Genomic DNA, 20,444 nt, shown 5'->3' with positions numbered 1-20,444 from the left:
TGCTCCTCATAGTCCCTTTTTGCCTGCCTGATCACAGTCTTGCATTTGATTTGCCACAGCCTGTGTTCCCTTTTATTAATCTCACGTGGACTGATTTTCCACCGCTTAAAGGAGTCCTTCTTACCTTTTACAGCTTCCATTACTTTGTTTGTTAACCATGCAGGCCTTTTCTTATGCCTGTTTGTGCCTTTCCTAACTTGTGGTATGTATTTTATCTGAGCTTCTAGGATTATTGTTTTAAATAGCGACCAAGCTTCCCCAAGGGTTTTGACCGTATTTATCTTTCCTTTCAGTTTCCTCCTCACATGCCTCCTCATCTCAGAGAATTTACCCCTTTTAAAGTTAAACGTGGTTGTGCCGGTCTTTTGGGGCAACTCCCTATTTATACAAATGGTGAAATCAATAATGTTATGGTCACTGCTCCCAAGCGGTGCGATTACTTTTACATCTCTCACCAAGTCTTGGGCATTACTTAGGACCAAATCCAGGATCGCCCCACCCCTGGTAGGTTCTGAAACCATCTGCTCCATAGCACAGTCATTGAGAGCATCAAGAAACTCAATCTCTTTCTCTCAACCAGAACACATATTGACCCAATCAATCTGTGGGTAGTTCAAATCACCTATGATGACACAGTTTTTACATCTAGCCACTATTTTTAATCCTTCCATCATATTATAATCGTCCTCTATCTTTTGATTTGGTGGGCGATAACAAACTCCCATAATTACATTTTCTTTTGGGTCCTCTATTTCAACCCAAAGCATTTCTAGAAGGGAATCTAACCGGATACATTTCATCTCCTGTCAGCTTTCCACCAAGATTTTGTTTAAAAACTGCTCTGCCACCTTTTTGATTTTAAGCGCCAGCAGCCTGGTTCCATCTGGGGACAAGTGGAGACCATCTCTTTTGTACAGCTCCCACTTGTTCCAAAAAGCATCCCAATGCCTAACAAACTTAAACCCTTCCTCCTTACACCATCGTCTCATCCACACATTGAGACTTCTAATTTGTGCCTGTCTCTCCTGCCCTGCACGTGGAACAGGTAGCACTTCTGAGAAGGCTACCTTGGAGGTCCTGGCCTTAAGTCTCCCGCCTAGCAGCCTAAATTTTTCCTCCAGGACCTCACGACTGCATTTCCCTGCATCGTTTCCCCGCAACATGCACCACGACCACTGGCTCCTCCTCAGCACTGTCTATCAGCCTATCTACTACACGCGTAATTTCCGCTACCTTCGCACCAGGCAGGCAAGTCACCATAAGGTCAGTACATGGTTTTGCCACCCAGCTGTCTACTTGCCTAAGGATCGAATCCCAACTACCAAGACCCCCCCCCTCTCTGCTCAGGGATGGTTCCTTGGCGCGAAAGGATTCCCGCTCACCAGTTGAAGAAGAGGTCCCTTCTGAGGGCGCATTCCCCTTATCCTCAGCATGGTGCCCTGTTCCCTCTCGACCCTCACGCTCCCTGGCAGCAACGGGGCTGCCAAGTTCAGAATGGGGCTCATCTAATACGCCCCCTAGAGTCTTCCCCGAGTGCCTAACTGACCATCTCTGCTTCTCCAGGGCAGTCACCTCGGCCTCAAGGGTACAAACTAGTTCCCTGAGGACCAGGGGCTCCTTGCATCAAGCACACACTCAAGACTTCTGTCCTGTGGGCAGATAGTCATATATGTGACACTCAGTGCAAAACACTGGAAAGCCCCCACCCCCTGCTGGCATTCTACCTTCATGATAGCTTTTTTTAAAAAAATATATACAGTCCTCTTTAAATACTGTTTGTTTAAGTGTCTCCCCTTCTGGAGGGTCAACTTACCTTATTGGGAGAACAAGGAAATTAGGGATCTGGGTTCCCGGTCCTTACAGAGCCCGCAGGGTAAGAGCTACAGGCCAAGAGCCCTTTAGCTCTCGCCAAAAGCTCGTGCCTTTGGCAAGGCGCAGTTTAAAATGCAAAGAGGGTGGGGAGCACTGCCACTCCTAAGCAATCAGCAGCAATCACTCTCAATCACCTTCACCTTCAGCCCACTCAACCAAACAAACAGCAGTTCCCCAGCTACCACAACTCAGCTGTCTCAGCTTCTCTCAGAGCTGCTCTGCTCTCCCTCAGACCTCTCTGAGATCTTCTTTGTAAACCTAGTAGAGCATCTAGAAGGCTATGTTTACAAGATGCCGCATGATATTGCGTGTTCTATTAACAACTCCTGTCTTCTATTGATACATGTAGTTTTAGCTACTATATCCCAAACGTTGTGCCTCCTCTACAGCTTTCAAAATGTCCATCAGTTCATTATTCTTCCTCTTCTTCCTTTGTTTAGTTATTCATGTTTCCCTGAACACAGTTAAACTACAGTACGTACATCCCATTGAAATAAACAAAATATAAGGAGCAGAACTATGTGTAAAACTGCAGTCTTTTTCTTCTTTGGTTGATCTGACATCTAAAGTTCCTCCCTAGTCCCTACCCATTACACTTGACTCATTCAGCCTGTTTCATACCACTTCCTACCATTTCTGAGGCCTCCATTTCCCTCCTCTTTCCAATGGCTTCCAGCACTGTGTCCCTGTGGGAGTTTTGCTGTGGACCCTTTTTTTCACTATACATGTATACCATTCCTTCACCTGGACTCACTGCTCAGGCTAGAAGGAGAGCGTTGAGTGATATGCTGTGCCCAGGATGGCCCCTTAGTAATTCCATGCAGCCAAAGCACTTTGAAAACTATATGTGGTATTTTTTCCCTTCAAAATGGTCAGGTAAAGATTATTATTATTACGTTGGATTTATTTCCCGCCCATTCTATGAAGACTCAAGGCAGCTTTGAAACTTGTAACTCCTGTTATTTTTGCAAATAACCTAGATGCCTCAGTAAACACACTGTTAAGCTGGATTTCTAATCTAAATATTGTTTGCATTGGTCAATGAGATTTCTGGTTTTGGAATTTAGATAATGGGGCATAGATATTGCCACAAAATTTGTCAAAAAAAATTGGGAGGTTGCAAAATAAGCATCTTTGTGGCAAAAATATGTAATCCTTCATTAAAATCTGCCTCCATTCCTGAGGACTGGAAGGTAGCTAATGTCACCCCCATCTTTAAAAAGGGTTCCAGAGGAGATCCTTGTCATGAGCCCTGATGAGGGGGAGCTGGAAGGGTTAACAGACCTGGAAAAGCTGCCAACCAGCTCCTCAGCTGAACAATCAGCAGCTGGCCCATCAATCACTCTCCTCACATTCCAGGCACCAGCACCAGCTGTTGACAATCAATCTCCTCCAAGCTCTCCTCCTCCCATCTCAAGAGTTCGAAGTAGGCTCTGGAAAGAACTTTCAGAGCGAAGGCATGAGGCATGCCAATGCTTCAGATCTCTCAGCCCTGAGTTCTAGCAGAGTCGCTGCCACCCAGGGAGCAGGCTGATTGAGGCTCCCATATAACTCCCACCCAGGACCTGTTAACCTTGTGGAAGCAAAAAGTCGATTTCCTGGCTTGCATCCACGCTTCTTCCTGATTCCAGATCCTGACCTGCCTGAATTCCTTGGCACCCTGACCCTTTGGCTTTTGGACACTGACTTCTGATTCCAGTTTGCGATTTTGCTTTGGTGACTTGACCCCTGCTTGACTTCCTGGACCTTTACCTTGGACTGGCTTTGGATTCCCGCCTGCCTGCACCCTGAGAATGTGACAATCTGGGAAATTACAGGCCAGTCAGTCTGACTTCAATACCAGGAAAGTAAGTGGAAACTGTTATTAAAGAGAGAACAAAAAATGATGAACAGAAATTATTCAGGAAGACTCAGCATGGGTTCTGTAAGGAAAGATCTTATCTCACTAACCTGTTAGAGTTCTTTGAGGGGGTGAACAAACATGTGGACAAGGGGGACCCAATAGATGTTGTTATATATATATATCCAACATGGCTTCTCTTATGTTCTTAACGTTCATGCAAAATGGCACATCTGCTAGTTATCTATTTCAAAACCTACTTCCGCCTGAGCGCATTCATACTTCACCAGGAGTGCTGCAAGCTCACTACGGGCTGTTTCTGCTGCATTCCGATAGTGAGACAGTTGTTCTCGGGTAACAGGAATATCCAAGGTAAAATAATTATGAGCTCCCTGATTAAAAGAAAAAGAAATACAATCAAAGCCAGTGGTGATCAGAACTCATTCTGGTTCAGATTAATTGCTTCACTTAGTTTTCCAAAAGAGCCATGTTCAAGAAGCTGCATTTGTTCTTCCATTGAGCATGCTAACAAACAAGATCCAAGAGGTACTGTTTTCTCCTTTATAAAACTGGAGCAGAGCAACAGACTGCTCACGCCTATGCATTTTTTAAATTCAAAAACCAGCCAGCAAATTCAGTAGGTTGCATTTTCAGTTAAGTGTGTGCAGGGCTGCAGTCAGAATTACATATATAATTATAAAACTGCTCTGAGACAGAAACACAGTTCATTTCCATCCTCCAGATCTCTTAGAACTACATAGCTGTGGCACAGGTATTTGTACAGGTTCATACAAGTGTGGTCCTATAATGCTGAAAATCCTCTGAAATCACATTACTAGTGCGTTTCAGGCCTGCAGCATGTCCCCAATAGCTATAACCAAAACACAATTGGAATGATGTGTAGGTAAGCTATGCCCACTCTTGCTGCCATTACTTTATAAGTAGTTGAAAAGGGCAGGTATTTTGTGATTGCTTGAATCTTGCTGAGTTTTAATGCCTCAAAATCCCATGTATTGCTTCTGCACCCTGAGAACAGCTGGCTGCAGTTATTCCCCAAAATCCAATTATCTTAAATAAAGATAGAATTATGTAAGTAGGAAAGTGAGGATAATCAAAGCTGTGTCTTCCAAATAAGCTTTTAACAGGATGTCTGGGCAACTGTTGTAGTATTTAGTTTAAAGAAGATTAAGTCACACACATTTTTGGAACAGAAATGTATTTAACCCCAGTAAGGAGGCATAAACAGTGCAACTATAACTGCAAAATTAGGGAAGGCTAGGATTGTTTTTCATGTGTTGTTCATATAATTATACAAAAGGATCAGACCCAAGCTCAGGGCTTGTTCTTGAAGTTATTTGTACTCCACAGTAAATAAGTAATTGTGATAGTCATGTGTGCACTGGCCCCATTTTTATAAAGTAGCATGGAGGCCACAGTGAAAGTGTCCACCAAGTTGATAGTGACCCCCACCAAATGTCCAAAGCTTTGTGTTACACAAAGCTTTGGACATTTGTTTATTTACATTATAAGTACAAGATGCTTTGGGGAGCTGGGGCTGGATCTTTCATATTCTAATATCTTGCATATTTTCAAAATTGTAAAATCAATTTTTTTTTTCAAAAATAGAGAACAAGATGTTGAAAGGCATTAGAATTACACTTCATATTAGGGATGGGCAGACCAGAAAATGCTGGTTCGGTTCACGAACAGAACTGGACCGGTTCCCTAAAATGAACTTTGATTCCTAATGTTGGAAGGGAAGAATTACAATGTGTGAAGCCATATGCTGACTTCTCCCACAAGACTTGTGGGTTTCAACATTACTAGAAAGGCCTGGGAAGGAACATACCACTACGGCACCTATACTATCAAGGAAATATAGGCACATGTGCTAAATTCACCCTTGATTCCGCCAGAAGAAATGCTGAAGAATGCTGTCATGATCTCACAGTGCAATATATCATGCTGATAATATCACCATTCTGTGACCTGCCTTTAACTGCCAGATCAATTTAAGGGACATCTCTTGGGAAGGTATGCTGCCACAAAAATCTACAGCCACTAGATGTCTAGAACTCTTGACCTAAATTACCTTTTCTGATCAAAAAACCAAAATCAGACACACACATTTATGATGCCTCCAGGAGAGTTACATTTTATATCTGCCTTCTTCAACAGCCAAATATTCCTTAAGGGAATATAACTCAACCAACTAGTTTTTTTGCCATGTTTTCCTCCTTCCTCAAGTTTTGGTGCTTTTACAGCACCATAGTTCCAAAAACAAAGATCATTGCCTATACATGCCTTGAAGTATGCATGGAGCATATCTTACTTGACTGTGGAACTGTAGTATTGCTATCACTCTCATCAGATTTCATTTTAAGTAAAGAAAGCATAACGTTCAGTCCACAACTCAATTAAATTGGTGTTCCAAAATGTCTCTAAACTATAACTGTGGTGTTAAATATTCTCCTCATTTTGTTTCTTTTGGGCTCTTGCTTTTAAAGCCACAAGCAGTTTAGGATGGTATTAGAAACCTACTCTTGGAACCACATTCTGGTGGTTACTTGTGCTCAGGCACCACCTGCTGCTTGGCAAATTCATCATCATGCCTTAGAACTCTATGTTATAAGGAACACTGGGCTCCTGCCAAAAACCTACTGTGTGTACTCTGTCAAATTCTCACCTCTGTCTCCACAACACATAGTACTTTTTACACCATGATATCCATACACTGAGCATTTCCCTGTCCTTGGCAGCCAATCAAGCAGAATAACTAGTAGGGAAACATCATATACCTAATTTTGAACTAAGCACCTGTGGCGATCAGAAACTCCAGAGTATGGAGCATTTTTCTAAAGACCACAGGATCTCCTCGGGTTTGCAGGAAAATTCCAAAAATCAAAAATTTAACATGGTGACTCTAGGACTGATTCCTCACTAGCAGTTGCTCTGCCCTTGGGCTTTTCTGCTTTCCCTGGCTCAAGTGATTGATTCCCCACCAGTTTTGCACAGGTGCATTTTGACCCACGGCTCTCTCCAACTTCCACTGCAGCTTCCTGGTCTTGTTTTTTTTAGAGATCTCAAAGCCACAAGGGAAATTGGAGGGAGCTGCATGCAGCAACTGGTGAGGAATTGATCACTTGAGCTGGGGAAAGCAGAAGTCCAGGAGCAGAACAACTGCCAATGAGAATCAGTAAGAATCAGCAATACCATATTGCAAAACATACTGACCCCTGTATCTCCCCAACTCTCGGGCAGATTTTTCCTGCCAAAACTTCAGTTCTCATCAGTAACTGAGTTGTCCTACAGTAGTATGTATATATATTTATATCCAAATAAACTTAAACTGTCTCACCCTTTTGTTTAGAATATTGGTTTAGGCTTTTACTCAGCACAGGAACTTGAAGGAAAACGCAGGAGCTGTATTGTCTTATATTTAAACCCTTATTGAAATGGCACTTCAGGGAGTTTAACTTTCAAAAACAAAATAAAGATTTTTATTTAACAGGCAGGGGATGTGTGTGTGTGTGTGTGTAGGAGATAAGGTTTTGAGATTGCTGAGGTAAAAACTTTATAATATATACAGATTGAAATTCTTAGAACATTCAAGATAATGTAATTGTAGTTTAGTTCTGCCCTAATACAGTTCTTATGTTTCTTCTGAAGAACAGCATTTGCTTATGGTTCCTAGATTTCTCCCCTTAGAAATCTGGTTTCTCCTTTCAGATGTTACAACTTCCAAGTAACTCCTGAGGGTGTCCAAAGCTTAATCTCTCTCTACTCCTGACCCAGGTTCTCCTCAGAGCAAGCCCTATTCATTGGCAGGAATTATTCTTCTCTCCCCTTCCTATCTGGCATGATTGGGAGTTTCTGCCTTAACTGCCCAGTCAACAGCGCTGGCACCCCTCCCCACCCCTACCCAGCACACTCCCCCCCTCCTTGTCCCCAGTGAGAGTGAGCTCAGCTGATGGTGACACGGTTCACACAGTGTGTCCCACCACCAACTGCCATAGCTCTGCCTCCCATGCTGCATCTGTATTTCAAGCTTGAAGCACAGACTATGGCCCTTTTCACACTTACCAGTGGAAGCCGGAAGGGAGTCGGTATTGTGCCGCCTTGCAGTAATCCGAGACAGGGATGGGAGTTTTCAGACACATGTTTTTTTTTCCCAGTAGGGTTCCATGATTGAAGCAAGCCATTTCACACTGTTCTGCTTTTATCTCGCTTCCACCAGCGCCAGCCATTTTCGCCTGCCAGCGCGCGATCTCCGGCTTATTTTTTTTTTTTTGGAACATCAGGCAAAGATCGCTATAGCGCTATAGCGTCGTATCACAACAGCACCACCATAAAGATGGCTAGGCTCCATTGAGATAAGTTACCAAGTTTCAGCGGCGACGATCTATGGTGATGCTGTTGTGATATGTCACTATAGCGCTATAGCGATTTTAGCCGACATCCCCCCCCCAAAAAAAAGCCGGAGATCGTGCGCCGGCGGGCGAAAAAGGGCGCGAAAACTGCTCCCGGGTTAGATACTGGACATTTCACACAGCGCCCCATAGCGATTTCAACCCGGAAGGAGGGGTTGAAAAGTGGAAGAAGCTGCTCTTTGTTAGTAACGACTCAGGCATGCCTCACTACCGGGACAGCTGCGGGACTGTGTGAAAAGGTGAGAGTATTTTGGTAGCAGCCAGTTACTGAATCGGGTCTGTCTGAAATGCCAACAGAAACCCGTTACTGTTCAGTAACTGACCAGCTGCCATACCGGAATACTTAGGCTGTGTGAAAAAGATCATGGTGTGGGAGGCGGAGCTATGGCAGTCTGTGGTGGGGGGCACTGTGCAAACCGCACCACTGCCAACTGTGCTTCAGGCAGCCACCTACGGTTGCCTAATGGACACACCAGCTGTGTCAATCAACTCTTGCCAAATCTATTTCCAGTAATATTGTCTGAGTAAAGCAGTTTTGTAGCTTTCATGACTGTGAATCTGAATTATCTCTGAGTAATTAAATTGTAGTAAAGACAAAGGAGCCTCTCCTCTTCAGAAGGATCTTTCTGACTATCCCCTATCAGAAAATACTGACTCCAAATGTCTTCTCCTTCAGAAACCAACTCTTTGATGAAAGACCAAATGCAAAATACCTTTTCCCCTCCAGAACAGCTGTTTTTATTTCTCTAGCTGTTGATGCTGGCCAATCAGATAGCATGTAGAGCAATCAACCACATTAGGTCTCTACTCAAGAGAAGATTAACTCCTGAACTCCCTGACTCTCTGAGACGAGTGGTATTTTAAAAGCCTGCTTTCCTAGTATAATCTGTCACAGGAGCATTTTTTTCTAAAGATCCAGGAGATGCCCCCAGGTTTGCAGAAAAATTCCAAAAATCAAAAGTGTAGCATGTAATGTGGCCAGGGGTTGGGGGACTCTGAGAATCAGCAACGCTATATTATGAAACCTTGACTGCCATTTGAGGGAGACAGGTGGGCAGCCTAGCAAGAACTGCCCCTGCTTCACTGCAACTGCTTGCCTTGCCACCACTACATTAGTCAGACACATGCTGACACTTCATGTGTGTGGGCAGGGCAGGGGGGAAGTGGGGGGCCATTGCCACTCAGGAGAAGGATGGGATCCCCCACGAGTCCACTACATGTAGAGTATAACAACATTAGAAATTAGGTAAGTAGTATTATACTGGGAGTGGGGAGCTCAACACAGGTATGCTGTTTACAATGACAGTCCAATTTTGCTTTATCATCGATAGACCCACTTTTAGCAGATGCACAATGGAAGCCTTTTTAGTGAAGTGACATATGACTCTGGGAACATGGGAACACTCTCTCTCTCCAGATATTCCTGTCAGTTTCTGCCATGGAAAAGCATATACAAACATTTCTGTTTTCCAAGTCTTTTTAGTAATCCACTTTTGCTAGATTACAGCAAAAATGGAGGGAAGCATATACTATTTTCCCTTCTTCAAACATTATGCACTATTTGAATTGTATTTTGTAAAGACTTCCATGTACCAACTGCATTAGGATGGAAGGTGGTAGGGCAGGTAGGTTTCCATTGTTCTTTTAATAGGGCTCTGTACAGCATAAGAACATAAGAGAAGCCATGTTGGATCAGGCCAATGGCCCATCCAGTCCAACACTCTGTGTCATACAGTGGCCAAATATATATATATATACATACATACACACACACACACACACACACACACAGTGGCTAATAGCCACTGATGGACCTCTGCATATTTTTATCTAACCCCATCTTGAAGCTGGCTATGCTTGTAGCCGCCTGTGGCAGTGAATTCCACATGTTAATCATCACTTTGGGTGAAGTACTTCCTTTTATCCGTTTTAACCCAACTGCTCAGCAATTTCATCGAATGCCCACGAGTCCTTGTATTGTGAGAAAGGGAGAAAAGTTCTTCTTTCTCTACTTCCTCCATCCCATGCATGATCTTGTAAACCCCTACCATGTCACCTCGCAGTCAACGTTTCTCCAAGCTAAAGAGCCCCAAGCGTTTTAACCTTTCTTCATAGGGAAAGTGTTCCAAACCTTTTGTCATTCTAGTTGCCCTTTTCTGCACTTTTTCCAATGCAATAATATCCTTTTTGCGGTGCGGTGACCAGAATTGTACACAGTATTCCAAATGAGACCACACCATCGATTTATACAGGGGCATTATGATACTGGCTGATTTGTTTTCAATTCCCTTCCTAAAAATTCCCAGCATGGCGTTGGCCTTTTTTATTGCAATCGCACACTGTCTTGACATTTTCAGTGAATTATCTACTATGACCCCAAGATCTCTCTCTTGGTCAGTCTCTGCCAGTTCACACCCCATCAACTTGTATTTTTAGCTGGAATTTTTGGCCCCACTGTGCATTACTTTGGCCACATTGAACCTCATCTGCCACGTTGACGCCCACTCACCCAGCCTCAACAGATCAAAAGCATCTACTTTGGTTTTGATGCTTGACAAATATTAGTAAAAACTTTTCCCAGTATACCCATGCAGTGTTGGAGAAAGCTTTACTTGCTGAATTTTTGCCTCTTGTGTGGCAGTTAAAGGCAAAAAAGCATTACCAGATAAGAGGTCATAATTCATTGAAATATTAAATTAGTATTACTGTCCCAAAACTTACTATTATCTAGTTCTGAACCAAACCAAGTGTTCTGAATCAAACTGTTTCCCCAGCAGTTCTTTGGCTGAGTTCATGATCTGAGCTGTCGCCACTTTCCCTGGCCCACGGGATGATGAACTGCTAAATCTCAAGTACCAGGGGTCCTAGAAAATAGTTTGATGGGCTCCAGATATCAGACATACTGAAAACATGTATAGATGTTTGGAACCTTGGAAACTACATTTTTCAATTATTTGGGAACTGGTTTGACAAACACAATTCCAAATCGAGCTGATGAGTTTACTCATTACTAATTTTCATCTGTAATAAACAAACCATTCATTTTATTTGTGCCTATAAAACACTCAGTGAAAGTGAGTTCAATTGGCAACAAGGTTACATGTGTATAATAGTCTCAATCTTTTAGGGGCACCAACTTGTTCTACTAACCTTACAAGATGTTAGAAATAATAATTGTGAACCATATAGCTAAGCTGACAAGGTTGATTAATACAGAACTTCTCAAAATGAAAGAATATTGTTTGAGTAAGGATTATTTTTCATGCTACATTATTCTCAGCACATGGTCATCTAATGGATACACAATTCAGCAAACTGCCTTTGTGACAAGGAAGACCCTGGAAGTATCATGCCTTATACTTGGTTTCTGGGAGAACATGGGGATACAAAATAAATTATCCTATAATCAACAAATTCCTTTCACATGAACACTGAGGCTTCTCTCTTGTTTTTTTCTGCAGATCATTCTGTTTCATCAAAGGCCAGTAGAGTGCTAAGGCCATAAGGTCCTTGGAATTCCACCCTATTTCTTCTACCTGTAACTAGCCATTAGAGAATGTACCTGTTAAAAGATTCTACCTACCCTGTTTGTTTTCTTAATGGAACCAGAACTTCTGAAACTATAACAAGTCACCATTAAACATGAATACTACCTCTGACAAATCTTCCTACTCTGTTCTTTACAAATACATTTAGGGAGGTAGTTTAAAAAACAACTAATATATTTCTAGTAGAAAAGGGGGAACTGGGAAACATCTCATGAAGCTTCTAGGCCCTTTTCAGGAGCTGGACTTCCTACAAAGGTGCACATCTTCACTCTTTTCCAGCCATTTCCATTTTCACAGAGATGCACTCATCAAGATCCATGAGAGAGACTATCTAAGAGGCAGCTAATAAATGCATAGAAGGTAAAAGGCTTCTACTTAATACTGTTATAATTAACTGACAGACAGCAATTCATTTATCCATGTAAAGTATCTTTCTAGTGGTTTCTTCTGTTGCATTTCGGTATGAAACACTAGCAGCAGGTGAGCAAAGGCAGCTAAAGTCTGCCCCAGACAAATTAAACAATTGTCTGTCTGTAAAAACTGTGGCCCACAGAAACTAATGAAGCCTAGCTGCCATGTATTGCAGCCAGATTTTTGACAAGTTCAAGTTTTGCGGTCATCAGAAGGCAGCAAAAATTGTTATTTAAAGAAACTCCGATAAGCTGCAATGAGTGGCAGATGAGTTACATTCAGTTTAGTGGAACAAGTATTATATAGGACTGCAAAGCACCAAGAGACAAAGCCTGAATGTACCTGTTAAGAGATACTACCTAGCCTGTTTGTTTTCAGATCTATGGTAGGGTTCCACAGCATGGAGCCTATCAGTCTCCCATTGTTCTCCATGCTGGAAAAACCACCATACTAACCTTATATACTTAATTTATATCATAAATGTGAATTTTGGATGTATCTATTTGCCATTAATGGCTGAAACCCATGTGCAAACTAAAATAGCTCATTACATATTCTGGGTATTATCCATATATACAGGGTAGGAGGTAAGGGTACGCTAATCATATCTCCATGGTTTTACTTACACCTTTGCTTTCTTGGTACATCATAACAAGATGTTTGGTATTGCCCAAGTGTCATTTATAGACAGGTTAAGAGCCCCGTGGCGCAGAGTGTTAAAGCTGCAGTACTGCAGTCCTAAGCTCTGTTCACGACCTGAGTTCGATCCCCGGCAGAAGCTGGGTTTTCAGGTAGCCGGCTCGAGGTTGACTCAGCCTTCCACCCTCCCGAAGTCGGTAAAATGAGTACCCAGCTTGCTGGGGGGAAAGTGTAGATAACTGGGTAAGGCAATGGCAAACCATCCCGTAAAAAGTCTGCCGTGAAAACGTTGTGAAAGCAACATCACCCTAGAGTCAGAAATAACTGCTGCTTGCACAGGGGACCTTTCCTTTCCTTTCCAATTTCTCCCTGCCTCCCCTCATCTAATTCCATATATCTCCATATTGCTTTAATGGACCCACCAAATCATATTTTTTAATTTAAAAAAACTTTTAAAATAATGCAAAGGAAATCCTACAGAGTAAAGAGAGAGGGAGATTGTCCAGTGATTTATTTTCTATTACAGTCTGGCACTGCGAGCAACGGAAATGTGTGCAAAGGAGGAGACGTGCTCAGATGCCCTTCATGCCTTTGAAAGCTCAGAAGTTGCACAACTCAGATTTATGAAGAGAGCTGAACACATTTCAAAGAAAAGTCATAACTCTATACAACTCTCTGACAAGAAAATTACCCAGACCATATTTCTTTTTTTATCAAAGCTAGTCATACATGACTAGAGGCAAAACTACTTTCATCAGACACAGGGTTAGTAAACTGCACTGGAGGTAAACCCTCGCCAGCTTTACAGGGAGTTCTGGTACCTATTAAACAGGATGGGTTACATAGCCATAGGAAACATAGCCATCGTGATATACAGTGACATACTTGCTTGAATAATTCTATATTACAAAACCAATAATCAAGAGACAGCTATTTAATGTCATCTGTAGGTAATAAACACAAGAAAAGGGGTAAGCAGATAGTTGTATTTGCACCAGATTTGTCTATATATATTACAAATAAAAAATGGTCATAAAGCAGCAGTACAGAATTCCTTCCCATGCTGCTGCACTCCCATCAACTCCAATGGAATGCAGGGGCGGCTTGCATTGTGTTGGAGCTCTATAGGAGTGAGATATGTGGGGAGGGACAGCATGCCTCCTCTCTTTCCATCCTCACTGAAGTTTAAGGCCATGTAACCCTTTTGTATGTAGAAAGTCCCAGACTTAATCCTTGGCATCTCCAGGGTTTTTTTAAAAAAGGATTAGGTAGGAGGTGATGTAAAAGCCTTTTATGCCAGACTCTGGAGAGTTGCAACCAATCAGAGTAGACAATACTGATCTTGATAGACCTTGGAGAGGGGATATAGCTCCATGGTAGAGCATCTGCTTGGCATACAGAAGGTTCCAGGATCAATCCCTGGCATTGCCAGCTAAAACAATTAAGTATGCAAGATACATCTACCTCTGCCTCAGAAACTGGAGAACTGCTGCCAGTCTAAGTAGACAATACTGACCTTGATAGACCAATGGTATAAGGCAGCTTCATGTGTTTATGTATACATCACAAGGTTCCTTCAACACCTTGGATCTGGGTAAAAGTGGCACATGAGGAACGGGGGGAGGATGAATCCTCTCCTGTGTCCAGGGCTCATTTTGTAGTAGGAGTTCCTTTGCATTCTCCTGGAGTTTACAGTAGGCCCTGTAAGAAGAGCCCTGTAAGCTCTGAGGATTGGCTATATCAGGGTGCGTGTGGCCTAATATGCAAAGGCGCTCTTGTTACAAAATGAGCCCTGCCTGTGCCTCAAGGCAAAATGAGCCTCAAGGCAAGTTGACTTGGACCACGCTGAGTAACATCCAGTATGAGCTAAACCCATCACCACCTCCCAAGCGGTACTCCCATGTCTAGTTGGTACCCTAAACAACTGCTTGAGTCACTTGGTGGTAAGGTAGCTATGCCTAATATAGTCTTTTTAGAATAACAGCCACACCATTATTGGGATTTGTTTTTCCCTGTAAGACAAAGAAACTTATCAGATAGCAATACTAACCTTTTGTGCCTCTTGTCTTTCTTTGTTTCTGCAGAGCAAAAAACACAAGGGGAGAAATATTGATAGCTGAATACCCGGAAATTTCCAAGTCCTGTCTTTAGGTATTTCTAGACTTAGAGTTCCTTAAGGTACACTACAATGTAATCCTAAACAGAGTTATATCTTTCTAAGAGCTTTCATTTCAGTGGAGTATAGCTCTGCTTAGGATGGCATGGTAAATCAGCAAGCCTCACACCTACAAGCAAAATGATCACAAAGTCAATCGGTCTTTGAGCTGGCTCAGTTGTAGCCCTGACCACCTGCCCCCAAATTTTCCATGACCCACCCACCCCAGCTAAAAAAAGGGCTATCTCAGGCACCTGCTTCTCATTCATCTTTATCTCTTCTCCTAGTTGAAGAATATATTAATGCAATCACAGGTACCCCAGACAGATTTAGTGAAACCCTCCCTCCATCTTGCAATGAGCCCTGCCAATCACAGGTCTCTCTCTAATTCTTACCTTTCAGTAGATGATTTGTCTCTCTGTTCTACTTCATTTTTCAGCATTTTATGTTGATCTAGGACCTAATTAATAGCAAAAAAAAAAGTGAAGGTAGGTGAAAGTCAATATTCCAAAACAATTATGTAAAGGCTGACACAGTGGGTGTTTTCGCACTCACCTTCAGCCGGCGCCGCGACCCTCTTGACGACGGAGGATCTGTGCTGATTTCCCACACGAAGCGCTGGAGCAACCAGAAGAGCCGCCAATTTCCGGCGCGAAGCCCGCTCAAGCGTTTTCCTGCTTCTTGGCGATTTACGTTTGAGCGGGCTTCGCGCCGGAAATTGGCGGCTCTTCTGGTTGCTCCAGCGCTTCGTGTGGGAAATCAGCACAGATCCTCCGTCGTCAAGAGGGTCGCGGCGCCGGCTGAAGGTGAGTGCGAAAACACCCAGTAAATAGTGTGAGGATTTATTTCATTACTATTTCTTATTGTTACATTAGTGAAAAAAAAATTAATTTAAGACATCTGCCACAAAATCCTTATGCTGGCTACCTTTAGCATCAATACAAAATAGTACCATGCCTTCATTCTTTCAAAAGATACAACAATTATAATAGATTTTAAAATGCAAAAAAAGCAAAAAAGCATTATTTAGGAAAAGGTAGTGAAAATGGTATACGTTTGCACAGCACTCCTTGTGTTAATTATGCTACCCATATCAACTCCTCAAGTCCGTCACCTGGGCCCGCAGAACCAGAGATTAGAACAATTCCTGTGTATTAGTCAGCATACTAAATACTTCAAAGATCCCCTGTCCGGCAACAGTCTAACTTTTACTTTGGGCTTAGTACGTAACTTGAAATTATAATTTGCGTTATTAATAACCAGCTGAAGAATATATCTTTCCTGTGAAATCTTTCAAAACAAACATGACATAATGAAAATGCTAAGGTGAGGAAGTGATCTTTGCAGATGGATCTACCCCCCTTCCCCCCCCACACACAAAAATCTATTAAAAAGACCAAGGGTATTGCACTAGAGGTGCTAAGAAGAGGCTATACAGGTGCAATGGCTACACACAGCTTGTGTTCTTTCCCTCCCACACACATACATAGATCATTTGGAAACACCCTCTGAGCAAAGTTGAACAGCAATATTCTTGAGTTTCTCTGAACTTTAGATCAAAGCTCTGAGCTGGATGAAAGATAAAGAACAGAAAAGGGGAAAACCTTGGATAAATACTCCCTTCTGCAGCATTTAACAAGAAACAGTTTAGTCCTTGAATTTATGAAGATAAGCTTTAATAACCAAGCTGAACTTAAATATAATTGAAACTAATCTTCAGGACTTTGTAGTTTACAAGACATGGCAGTTGCTGAAATTAAGTACTGTACTGAAATGAGGCAGTGAACCAAGCGCACTAATCTGTAACCAGACCTTCAAAAGCTAGGGATAGATCTCGTTCCTTTTATTCCCTCCCACTGAGTTCCAACAGGTTTTTTTTAGTAGTGGCTACCTTTCCTTGTCTGAGAGAAAAAGGATTAGAGCAAGCTACACTAAACATTAATTAAGCAAATTCAGATATGTCCATCTGTTCAGTTTATCCCTCCCTCCTCCCTCCCAGCAATGTATCGGGTAAAAGCAGATGCACTGCCCGGGGCACTAACCATGCTTACAGCATAACACATCATCACTGGCCATGGACACCATGATTTCAAGTAGAAATATTCTCTCAACTCCCAATTACACAGTTATCACTGAGCATTAGGAGGGGTTCTACCTTTCTTCACCTCTGAGTTTATCTTGTAACTCGCAGCATCCTGGCTGCCCCACAGCTATGTTTTGATGGGGATACTTATGTCAAATAATATGTGGCTACAAAGCAGCAACAGACTCATAACAGCAACCCTAGAACTATTTTATAACATTGCTGAACCATAACCACCCTCCCACCCACTCTCCATTTGTTCTGGCTAATGTACCGTGTCTTCAATAGTACCTTTTCACTAATGTACAACTTTCTAATTTAATAAACTCTTTGAAATCAAGGCCAGAGCAAACCATCTTATTTTTTAAAATCCTGTTTTACATTTCAAAGAAAAAAAGTAAATTATTACATTTCAAATTATAGGATAAAAGTGACTATGTTTTCATATACAGTATTATAAAAGCACATAATTTCCCCCTTTCTCTGAGAAAGTCCATCTGGGTCTGTAGACCAGAGAGAATTTCCCAGAGTTGCCAAAATTTACAAGTTACAGGGCAACAAGAATATGAAGGCAGACAGGGTTGCCAACAGAGGGGGACACAAAACTTGAGAGGGCTGTCCTGACCTGGATAACCCAAGCAAGCCGAATTTCATCAGAACTCGGAAGTTAAACAGGGTTGACTCTAGCAAGTACTTGGATGGGAGACCTTGGAATACCAGAGGTCAGAAGGCAGGGATGGACTTTATTCAGACACCTCCCTGAATATCCTCCATGCCCCAGTAGGGTTCAGTCACCAGGGGTCATTATGACTTCCAGATGCACACTCATACATGCACATTAAAAATACAAATTAAAAGTGGGGGGAGGGGGTGCTAAAGTCCACTGGAGGGCCCTTGAAGCCAGCCTCATGCCTCATCCAGTCCAACATCTTTCAATTTAATACAGTTCTGGCTGCAGCCACTAGGGCCATGATGGCGAACCTATGACACGCGTGTCACTGGTGACACGCGAGGCAATTTGGCTGACACACCGGAAACCAAGGAGCATGGCGAGCCGCGAGTCCTTCGGAGGCTGCTGAGCCTGTCTCGGAGGAGCAGCAGCTGCTAAGATGAAGGCGAGAAGAGGCAGCAGCAGCGCAGCGGGCCGCAGCCGCCGCCTCTTTCCCCGGCTCCAGGCCGGGGGTGGGGGTGGGAGGGAAGGTTGGCCGACGCTGCCAGCACCTCGCCTTGACCTGGGGGTGGGAGGAGACAGCCTCCTGGCGCAACCCGTCCCCCACCCAAAGCAGAGGCAGCCAAACGCGCCTCCTCCTCCTCGCAACAGGGCCGAGCTTTGCAACCCCCTTTTCCCGCCCTCCCCGGGGCCTGAGGAAATAGGTGGGTACAGCAAGAAAGAAAAAAAGAGCATTGCAAAAAAAGAGGCAGAGGGGGGAAAGAAGTGCCCTCCTCGGCGGGTCGCGCCTTTGCAATGCCAGGGCTTTGCAAATGCAGGAGCAAGGCAGGCGTGTTTTTTTCCGTTTGTTTGCACGGAGCGGCTGGGGGGGGGAGGCAGAAATGGCATTGCAGCAGTGTGTGTGGGGTGCAATGCCCGAGGGGGCGTCGCTCTTGGGCCTGTTGTGGGGCTGCCCCCCCCCATCCTCCTCCTCCACCCGGTCCTGGTTTGTTTTTTTTTTGCAACCAACATGATCTTTCTCACTTTGCATCTCGCTCTTTCTCATGGCCGCCTGCCGGAGGCGGGGTTTCAGATTTAAAAGACAAGCTGCCCTTTTCAGCTTGGAAGAGGAGGAAGGGGGTGGGCGATGGGGGCTGTGTGTGGGTTGCAAAAGAGCAAGGGGAGGGGAGCATTGGGTCGCCCCCCCTTGGCTTCCCTTGGCAAGCGCTGGAGGAGAAAAGGCGGGAAGAAAAAAAGATACACTCTTTCCCGCAGGGTTACAATCCCCAGGTGGGGGCAGGGGATCCCCCTCTCCCCAAAATACCCCCCCAAGTTTCAAAACGATTGGACCAGGGGGTCCAATTCTATGAGCCCCAAAAGATGGTGCCCCTATCCTTCATTATTTCCTATGGAAGAAAGGCATTTTAAAAGGTGTGCTGTCCCTTTAAATGTGATGGCCAGAACTCCCTTGGAGTTCAATTATGCTTGTCACACCCTTGTTCCTGGCTCCACCCCAATGTCTCCTGGCTCCACCCCCAAAGTCTCCTGGCTCCGCCCCCAAACCCCCCAGATATTTCTTGAATTGGACTTGGCAACCCTCTTTCTTTATTGGGGCTGCAAATATCATCAAATTATTGATATTTCTTGAAGTGACACGGTGAAGTGACACGTGACCCGAGGAAGACTACACTTTTTCCCGATTTTCGACACACCAAGCTGAAAAGGTTAGCCATCACTGCACTAGGGGCATAGAAAAGCCTAAGCACAATAAAAGGTACTCAGCTATTGGCTAGATTTCCCTTTCTCCAAGACTGAAGCAAACTTCCCTAACAGATCATACTAAACCCAGGGCTTGAATTCAGCAGGAGCTCACAGGAGCGCAGCTCCTAAACCTCCAGCCAGGGTCTGCATGCAGTAGGGAGTTCTCTTCCCACTGCAAAAAGATTCTAGGCATATGCAAATGAAATATGCTACTGAGCTCCTACCCCTTTTTTCTACAAATGATCCCTGATCAACTAATCTAGCAATTGAGCAAGACAAGCCACCCTGATTGATGGCTGCTACAATCTGTTGTCTTGCAGCCTGCTAACCAAGGTCATTTTCTATAATAGTCTAGCTTTTCTCTCTTCCTTTCCTTGCACCCAGCTCAGCTAGATCTTGCGAAGTGGTAGTTAAGGTGTCACAGCAAAATAAAGCAACCTCTCCCTTCCCCCCCCCCCACACTTTACATGCATGGTAATGGCACATTAATCTGCTTTAATGGTTATATGTGTGGAATAGAAGTTACAACTCTCAGCTCCTTCAGACACTGGATTGTTAATCGTTATTGTGCTATAGAAGATCTAATAGCTCTTTCTAAAGGCTATTTTGCTATCTGACAAATGATGTAATCTTTTCAATGTCATTAAAATTGGATTTATAACATATACCATGCCCTGGGGTTTCTCCCCAAAGGGGACCCATAGCTACACTGTTCTCCTGTCCTCCATTTTATCCTCACAACAGCCTTGTAAGGTAGGTCTGGCTAAGTGTGTGTCATCCAGTAACCTTCCATGGCTGGTTGGGGATCTGAGTATTAGAGATACATGGCAGGTTGCTTAAAGGCTCTCTTATTACATGTTGTCTGTTGTGAAGTTAACCTTGTACAGGATGTCCCAGTTCCCTTCATTTTTGGCACTGTAATGTCCTGTCTGCTGACACACAGTAACCACACAGAGTTAGTTGCTTGACATCAGGGTTGGTCAAAATACAGCCCTGAGGTTCAGGCACTGGTGAGGCAGCTCTCATAGCTTCAAGTCCAAAGGAGAATCCAAAAAC

The 20,444-nt window shown here is 43.5% G+C and overlaps 1 protein-coding gene across 2 annotated transcripts in view; it reads right to left on the bottom strand.

Moving 5' to 3' along the window:
* CCDC170 (coiled-coil domain containing 170) overlaps positions 1-20,444 on the bottom strand; it is an 84,460-nt gene that overhangs the window by 60,693 nt on the left and 3,323 nt on the right. For both annotated transcript variants that reach the window (XM_060240895.1, XM_060240902.1), the window contains exons 2-4: positions 15,291-15,355; positions 14,791-14,818; positions 3,973-4,104 (exon numbers count right to left, since the gene is read on the bottom strand). In XM_060240895.1, coding sequence (XP_060096878.1) covers positions 3,973-4,104; positions 14,791-14,818; positions 15,291-15,355 — 225 coding nt within the window. The remainder of the gene's footprint in view (positions 1-3,972; positions 4,105-14,790; positions 14,819-15,290; positions 15,356-20,444) is intronic.

Source organism: Heteronotia binoei, chromosome 1 (assembly GCF_032191835.1).
Source record: "Heteronotia binoei isolate CCM8104 ecotype False Entrance Well chromosome 1, APGP_CSIRO_Hbin_v1, whole genome shotgun sequence".
In the NCBI taxonomy this organism is placed as follows: Eukaryota; Metazoa; Chordata; class Lepidosauria; order Squamata; family Gekkonidae; genus Heteronotia; species Heteronotia binoei.
This window is presented reverse-complemented; position numbering and strand designations above follow the sequence as displayed.